The 8640-nt window shown below is 47.3% G+C and overlaps 2 protein-coding genes across 2 annotated transcripts; one reads left to right on the top strand and one right to left on the bottom strand.

The window, feature by feature from the left end:
• Positions 1 to 304: 304 nt before the first annotated feature.
• Positions 305 to 4337, bottom strand: LOC131289070 (glutamate [NMDA] receptor subunit 1). Its single transcript, XM_058318269.1, has 12 exons — positions 4170 to 4337; positions 3915 to 4037; positions 3591 to 3812; positions 3298 to 3500; positions 3044 to 3209; positions 2870 to 2975; positions 2635 to 2795; positions 2123 to 2339; positions 1464 to 2033; positions 1116 to 1389; positions 627 to 1053; positions 305 to 559 (listed from the first exon to the last, which is right to left on the bottom strand). The coding sequence occupies exons 1-12, from the start codon at positions 4335 to 4337 to the stop codon at positions 305 to 307; spliced, it is 2892 nt and encodes a 963-aa protein (XP_058174252.1).
• Positions 4338 to 6626: 2289 nt separating this feature from the next.
• On the top strand, positions 6627 to 8193 carry LOC131284452 (innexin inx7). The gene is made up of 4 exons (XM_058313311.1): positions 6627 to 6766; positions 6856 to 7130; positions 7212 to 7749; positions 7824 to 8193. The coding sequence occupies exons 1-4, from the start codon at positions 6627 to 6629 to the stop codon at positions 8191 to 8193; spliced, it is 1323 nt and encodes a 440-aa protein (XP_058169294.1).
• Positions 8194 to 8640: the final 447 nt, after the last annotated feature.

The following is an 8640-nucleotide window of genomic DNA, read 5'->3' as shown; positions in this document are numbered from 1 at the left end:
GTTCCGTTCTACTAAAACCTGTTCATTGCTTTTTTTGGTGGAAGTAATTTTGTTGCTGAGTGCTAAAAGTGTATACTTATCTAACGAATGTAAATAATTACCTGTATCGAACAACACGTAAACGGAATTGGAGTATTTTTCCGATTTTCCCTCCCACTTCGAACAGCTCAAAACGTTGACGGTAGTTAAGTGTTGGCTAAACACACATTATTAGGCGCATTTTGGAGACCGGTGGGGTGGATGGATACGGTTCCGACCCTCTTCTGAACATCCTCTCGATTTACGTTTTAGTTTTTTTTTTGTTTTAGACTATCAAATGGGACACATCGGTGGCGTACGTGGGCATGTAACGCGGTGGCGGTTTGTTAGTGTTATTGTTTTTCCTGTTAACGATATACTCCTGATCCTTTGGCCAGGCCCGTTCCGGCGTGCGGGGCAGCGGCGTTAGCAGTGGATAGCGAGTTTTCTCACAGTTCTGGCTAACCGATTTGGAAACCGAATTCAAGCCAACGTTGTACTGCCGTTGCATTGCCAAGGAAGCGCGTAAAGTTTTCCGTTTCTGCGAAATAAAACCGGTGAGAAAACGTGTTGCTTAAAGTATTTCGTGTAAGTAATCACATACTAACCTCTATAGTACCACGCCATTTGTCGGCAGCGTGGCGCGCAATTTCCATCTTTTTCTGCTTCTTTATCTGATGCTTTTTGTACACCACCTCTATAATGATCAATCCAATTCCGCCCACGATACCCGCCCCGACCAGTATGAACACTCCGGCCATATTCTTCAGTCCAAGCGTATTGGGTGTTTTCTCAAACTGTTCGCATTGCTGTACGTTCCCATGGAAAATCCACTCCTTATCCAAGGACTCCATGAACCCGCTTTCGTGAAAATCCAGTATCGCCAGAGTGACAGCATCGGTCCATGGTGATGCCTTTTGCAACCCGATTCCATACCCGCTGCGTCCGAAAAGCTCACCCGCCGTAACGAGCTCACAGTCTTTGGAAGCTTCATATTCCAGCCTCGAAGAGTCCCAAATAAATGCCATCAGTTTACTGGAAAAACCAAACTTAGAAGCTTAAGAATAGCTCAAGAATAGTATTTCTTAGTATCTCACCCATCCTTCACATCCTGAATCGCTTGCTCGGCGGTGTCATAGTTGTTGGCCTCCATCGTCCGGTACATGTTCGACAGCTCGACCTGCCGACGGAAGTACATATCGACCGAAGAGCCCTTCACTGTGGCGCAGGTCAAATTCTCCATCGTATTTCGCAACCGGGCATCGTTGATACCGGTCAGTTTGGTTTTAGGCCGTTCCAACACAAGGAAGGCGGCCAAGTTGGCAGTGTATGAGGCAACGATGATCATGGCAAAACCAGCCCATACCATTCCTTAATGTACAAAGATGGTAATTAAAAAAAATGGCTTAATACTATGAAAAGGTATATGGTCCCCACCGACTCACCTAGAACACGTGCTGAGAAGCTCCTTGGCGTACCCTCACCGATGCCACTGTTCAGCAGCACACCCCACGCGAACCATATTGCCGAGCTGAGATTAAGTGCGTCCTCTTCCGTTCCGTCGTTACTGGACAGTTTGAAACGTCCGAAGGGAGAAAACCGATCCAGCAGGTAAAGGACCAGCGCGACCACGTGCACCGACACCATCACCAGTATCCAGAGCGTATTGCTGAACGGCTGCAGGAAAGACACGAGCGTACTGGAGCGGGACGGTTTCTTCTCCAGGATCGTGATGCCCTGGTATTTGAAGGGTTTCGAAAACTCGATAAACTCGGCCCGCTCCGGATTGATCGTTAGGGGAGCCACGATCAGGTCGGCCCGTTCCGCGACCAGCTCGCCAATCAATCCGTTCCACTCCTTTTTCACCGTCGTGCCGATACCGGTCGTGTGGTTCTTCAGCTGATAGTGACCAAACTGACCGTCAGGGGAGAGGGCTAGGTCGTACGTGAAATTGATTCGCTGCGCCAGCGCCTTCAGTAGATCGATGCAGTATCCCTTGCAGCAGTACTCTTGCTCTGATGGACGATAAAGGGAAGACACAACAAAAAGCATTTTTGTCGGCGTTCGGGAACATAGGCTTCCGGTGTCATCAACCACAACATACCATTCCCGTTGGTGATGTTGAAATGTGGACAAACCACCTCATCGTCCGCACAGTCGATCTCATCGTCGAGCAGCTTGCGTGCGTAGACGAAGGGCTTCTCCTCGATCGTCAGCACCTTCAGATGCGTCGGTATCATAATACCTTCCGGTTTCTTACCCGTATTTCCCGGCCAAGTGATACTGCTATCGTTTATCTTCAGGCGCATCTTCCGCTTCTCCTGTGAGTGTTATCAGTGAGCCAGAATTGAACGAAACTAGGTTAGTAGTAGATTACTAGTACACTGGGCATGATGTACACCTGACGTCCGATCGGATCATCCACAAAAGGCGTGGCTAATCGCGTGAGCAAAGCCCGTTCAATTGATAATCGCCCCCTATTATCGCTACGTGACGATTTTCACATCACAAAATTTGGGCGTAATGAAAACAACAGATATGGAGGCACAGCGATGGGTATACTTTTAAGGCAAGAGGGAGGTTAACCAAAATCAAACATAAATCCTTCTCACTTACCGAATCGTAGTGGAAACTGCCGACTTTGACAAACGAATGATTCTCGTGGACATTGATGACATCGTACTCGGCGTACATGCGATCGCCATTATCATCGAACGCCACCTGGCCCGTTTCACCACGGATGTTTCTCGTTTTCAGATAACCGAACAGCCGTTTCCCTGTAACATTTGAGCGAGTGTTCCATAAGCAAAGAGTCGACTTAACTGGTCTCTTAAGGATTGATTTAACCTACCCGACTCCCAGATAGCTCCCGAGTCGTCGCAGTCCTTTGGAGCCTCGGTGATCGTTTCGTTCACCGTCATCTCTTTGATGGCCGATGCGAGAATATAAATTGCATCCTAACAAAACGAAACAATTTTGTAGGGAGTCCTTATAGTTCGAAATTGAAAAAAACAACTCTGCATACCTTTATGTGATCCGTTTCATTTTCAGCGTTGTTTAGCTTCAAACCGATTATTCCGATCGGAGTGTTGTTCGCGCTCAGTGCCTGCTCGGTGACGATCCAGATGTGCCCATACTCGGTCATATTGTGAATGGCTGCATCGCGGAAAATAACGTATGCGTCCTCTTGGCTTAGGTAATAAGGTAAAACACGAACCAAAATTCGGCGAGTGTTAAAAATAAATGGTAACCCAGATGTAGATGATCATCGGTCAATACCTAGCGTAGAGAAGGTAAACGCGCGATTGTGCCGTTTTCATGTCCATTAGGTACGAGCTGAAGCTGTCCAGTTTCGGCTCGAACTCCACGATCGATTCAACCGTCGCCCGCACATCGATATCGTCGTAGTTCGTCTGGGAGGTTGTCTGGAAGCGACCTAGGACAGCACGACCATCCGTATCGGAGCTGTGGATGATTATGACCTACCATACAGATGAAACAAAAACGTTTTATATCATTGAGATTTTAAGCATTTCAAAGCTACACAAATCAGACATCCACAAGGCGAGTACCTTGGTGTACCCGAAGTCGCTCAAAATTTCCAGCCACACGTCCGCCTGATGGTAGTACGGTGGCACCGTGCGGAGGAACGACACGTGAATGTTCTTGTCCGAGAATGCGGCCTCACGGGAAGAAATGCCAATGACCGGAATCTGATAGAACCCGCTCGTGTAGCTGACGGCAGCCGGGGACAGATCACCCGTCGGTTCGTGCGAGACGACCACCGCATAAACCTTGATAACCGAAGGAGAAGAAAAAAACAACAACGAAAAAGGCGCACTATTAATATGCCCCAAAACAAATAAACAGTCCACAAACGAGCCTCCAACACTTACCCTCCGGGAGATCAAGTGTTTACAAACATTGAGCGCCGTTTTGATGGGATTTTTATCGATCCGAATCGTCTTATCGTAGTAGGTAGTACCGCGCGGGACGTACTGTTGGTCGAAGTTGAGGTGCTGCACGTGGAGAAGCAAACGGGAGGCTTGCGATCAGATTTACTTTACAGTTACAGAAAAGATAAGCAGCATAGGACGCAAACCGTTGCGTTCGGAAGCTAAACATGGAGGAACCTGTTAGATAACACCTACCGCTATAACCGTGCCAAAGTGAGATTCACTTTCGTTATTGCTCAGCACACCACCGATGTTGTAGTACGAAGGGCTTTCCGCGCCAGTTGGTTTCTGGGCCAGCAGGACCTGTGGAATCATCAGGCTCAGCAGCATACAGGCGAGGGTCAGCATTCGTGTTAACTTCATTTTTCCGCCGGAGTTTTTTATTCCTTTCCTCGTCGTACCAAAATTTTCCCGACCAAGAAAAAAAACAGCCTCGACACACACCCGTGTCCTTTCTGGTACTTGAAAAGGAGTTGCCTAATAGCTCTAGCCTAGTTATGGAACACGAAGTATTGTTTCCCGTTGATACTTGCGCCCGCCCGCCTAGCTGGTGGGCCCGACCTGGCTCAAACAGATGGTAGTGCAACTAAATGGATTCGAATTGAAGAATTTTCACATTTTTGTACACTTTTCCCACTGCCACTGCACGGAAAAAAGCCATTTCAACTGTCACCTGGAGAGGATTCACTGCACTGTGTGTGCGTGGTGGAAGTAACAAATGGGAGTCGGTTGGGCGTTTAGGAACGATGGGTGTGCAATGCGCATGACGCACCCCAGGTTGGGACACACCAACAACAGCTGATTGATAAAGCACGCGAATTTTAAGGATAACCGCTCTTTGCGCCATAAAAATACGACGCCATAAAATCGGTTCTCCAAAATATTTGAATTTTTTTAGGTAAATTAATCAAAATCGACTTAATTAATCAATCTTGTAATAATTACCTTGATCAACGTCACTTGACCAAACTCCCAAGTTCCTTTGCTACCACCAAGGGACTGCGCCAAGGGGATGGATAGATTGCTTGCATACTCTTCAACCTAGCGCCAGAGAGGGCCATCCGAAACTTCGGGGACCATCTTGTGTAAGTCAATTCAGATCCTGGCATACTATGATATATTGATATTATTGGCAGAAGACTCTCCTATGTAGCAGAAGCATACCAAAGGATCGAGTAAGCGGCGAACAACCTCTGACTGCAGATTAACGAGGGAAAAACCAAGATAATAAGTGGCACCATCAGCGGCCCTGCCTACGCGAGGGTGACGTACAAGTAGAAGAACGCACTTTTGAAGTAGTGCAACATTTCACCTATCTTGGGTCAACGGTCAGCACCGACAACACTATTGAAAATGAAATTTGCGCTAGGGTACTTGCAGCCAACAGGTCATATTACAGTCTGAGAAAACTCTTCCACTTACGATACCTGTCAAGACAGTCGAAGCTGGGACTATACCGGTCATACATAGTTCCAGTGCCCACATATGCCTCCGACTCTGTCATACGACACCATGGACTCTATCCAAATCTGACGGAACCCACATAGCCGTGCTTAGGGGGATTTTTGGCCCCGGTTGTGTGGAGGGCCAATGGAAGAGCCGATATACTGACGAGCTCTAAACCCCTGGTCACAGCTTTGCGCAACCGCATGCGGTTGCGTTTTTTCCCATGGGAGAGATAGGAGCTGTCATGGGCTGTCACCGCAGACGCAAGACCTTGCGGTTTCTGTACTAAAAAATCAAACGAGTTTGATTCTTGCCGCAGACTCTTGCGTTTTTATATGTCAACAATAAATATTGTTCCTAGTAGACTTTAATGAGATTATTTGCTCATATAAGTGGTATATTCAAACATTAAAGTATTATTTTTTGCAAAAAGCTGTGCTCGTTTGACAGATCAAAAACGCAACCGCATGCGGTTGCGGAAAGCTGTGACCACAGGTTAAGGGTTATACGGAGACCTCACTGTCCTACAGCGAATTAGACTTGCCAGGCTCCGGTTTGCTGGTCACGTCATGCGAATGGACGACCCAGACCGTAAAGTCCTATTAGGCTGCCCCCAAGGGAGACGTGGTAGGCCTAAATTGAGATGGAAGGATGGACCAGTTTGAGGAGCGACCGTGAGCGGTTTCGGATTGTCAAGCCAGGACCGCTCAGCGGTTGTAGCGCCAATTAATTAAGTAAGTAAAAGTGAATTGTAGACAAGAACACGAAAGCTTTGTTTTGAAATCTAAAAACGAGCCACAGGGACAGTATACTCAAGAGATGCTGTTTCTCTTCAAGAGCCTACTAAAACACTTATATTACCAGTAGAATGAAAACATGCACACTATCAGTTGATTGGAGCTCACTGGGTATCCCAAGGCGAAGAGACAGAAAGGTACATATTTTTTGTGTTTTGGACAACAGTCGTGGTGTTTCCTAGCTGTATCATTACCGCCTCAAACTTCAACCTTCGCGCACTCCAAAGGCATCAAATGATAACGTTATCGCCACGACCGCTTGAAGAAGGAAGGCTTTTTTTATCAGTACTTCGAACTGGCCTTATGACACCTCCTAGGTCCCAAGAAATGTCGTCCGTCGTTCAGTGCATTGCAGCATACGCTGGTTCGCTCACCAACAAAGCCCTAAGACACTTGACCAGGCGTGAGAATGTTGAATACATTTTCGGTGCTTTCACCTCATCTTAAATTTAAGTACAAGTTAGTGACGATCGACAATCTTGCATTCAAGTTCCACTACCGGGCAACGTTTATCATTCTGCTAGTGTGTACGCTTCTGGTGACCTCCAGGTAGAGTAAGCGCAGGAAAAGTGTTCCAGTGGAAGATGAATTAGTTATTTGGCAATCTGTGTCGTATTTGCTGTTTTTATTTACTACAGGCAGTACATTGGGGAGCACATTCGATGCATTACCGGAGGTTCCATACCGGAGCATGTCATCAATACGTTCTGCTTTTTTACCACCACCTTCACCGTTATTCGCCACTTCAATGAGACCCTGCTACAGGACGGGATCCTACCGCATCCGGGTGTCGGTCCGATGTACAGCGAGGATCCGGTGAAACGGCATGCGTACTATCAGTGGGTTCCCTTCATCCTGTTCCTGCAGGCACTTACATTTTACGGACCACACCTGTTATGGCGACGATACGAAGGTGAGTGGGGTCGCACAAGCCAGACAAAGTGTGTGTGACTCACGGTAAATCTCGGTACGTTTCTTATCTCACCATCCGTAGGCGGAAGGTTAAAAAACCTGGTGGACGGGTTGCATATGGCGAAGCTCAGCGAACACTACAACGCCCAGGCAAACCTCGCGTTCGGTACGAAGTACACCCTACTGACGCGCGACAACGTCGACGCTAAGCTGAAAACCGTGAAGCGGGAATTTTTCAAACACATCCAAATCCAAGGCCATTGGGCCAGGCGCTATATAGTATGCGAGGTGTTAAACCTCGTCAACTGCATAGTGCAGATCTGCTTCACCAACATCTTCCTGGGACGCCAGTTTTGGAACCTGGGACCGCAATTTCTGGCCGAAGACTTCTCCGGCAAGATGGATGTGCTCGATACGGTATTCCCGAAGGTTACCAAGTGCCTCTTTTACAAGTACGGTCCGACCGGCTCGATCCAGAAACACGACGCACTGTGCATTATGGCGCTGAACGTGATCAACGAGAAGATCTTCACGTTTCTCTGGTTCTGGTACGTGGTGCTCTTCACCGTGTCCGTGTTGGCGCTGCTGTGGCGAGTTTTAACGTTAATAGTTCACAACAGGTATGGCAAATGTGTGTATCCTTTTACTTCACCGGAATCCAAACTGACCATCATTCCATTTCCTTGCCCAACAGATGGGTCAAGTTTACCGCCGTGATCCTTTCGCTAGCAAGCCCGGGCAGGATGAACCCTCGCGATGTGGAAATTATCACCTACCAGCTGCGCTTTTCCGAGTGGCTCTTCCTCTACTACCTAGCCAAAAACATGGACTCGCACCTGTTCCACAAGATCCTACGGGAAATAGCCGACGAACTGCGGCATCCAAACGGGTCCGGTTCGCTCGATGTGCAAGGCATCGATACGGTCGACGGTGTAAAAGATGCCATCGAAGACGATGACGACAGCGATGGGGACGATGGTAGTGGTATGGGAGTAAAGTTTCGATACGAAGGTGAACGCATGAAGGCACCCTTTCCGGAGAAGGTGGTTTTGGCCAGGTTGTGAAACGTTATGTGCTGTGGCTATATCGCAGCCATCTTCAACAGGCGCAACTAATAAGTGTGTCTCGGTTGATCCGCGGTGCATGCAAGTATTATTAATTTATTTCTCGTATTCAACGTAGGTGCGTGTATTGGCATTTAAATTATAAAGAAAAGAAACCGGTTTTACTTATTTAAAAATACATACATTCAAAGTGCCACTCGTGTTCTTGTGAATGAAAATGGTGAGTTTTAAATCTGCAGTTACCTACATTGCCTACTATTTACGTAACAAAAAAAGTTGCATATTAAACAAAGGAAATGTCAACAAAAACGGAAAAGACGACGATTAACATATGAAGTCGTCGCTATGTACATTCTTCATGCATTGAAACCTGACGTACAACGATGGAATGCGTGATCGTGACTAACGATCAATTGACGGACCAGGTAGTATTGAACAGAGGGTGGG

Source organism: Anopheles ziemanni, chromosome 3 (genome assembly GCF_943734765.1).
Source record: "Anopheles ziemanni chromosome 3, idAnoZiCoDA_A2_x.2, whole genome shotgun sequence".
Lineage (NCBI taxonomy): Eukaryota > Metazoa > Arthropoda > Insecta > Diptera > Culicidae > Anopheles > Anopheles ziemanni.
This window is presented reverse-complemented; position numbering and strand designations above follow the sequence as displayed.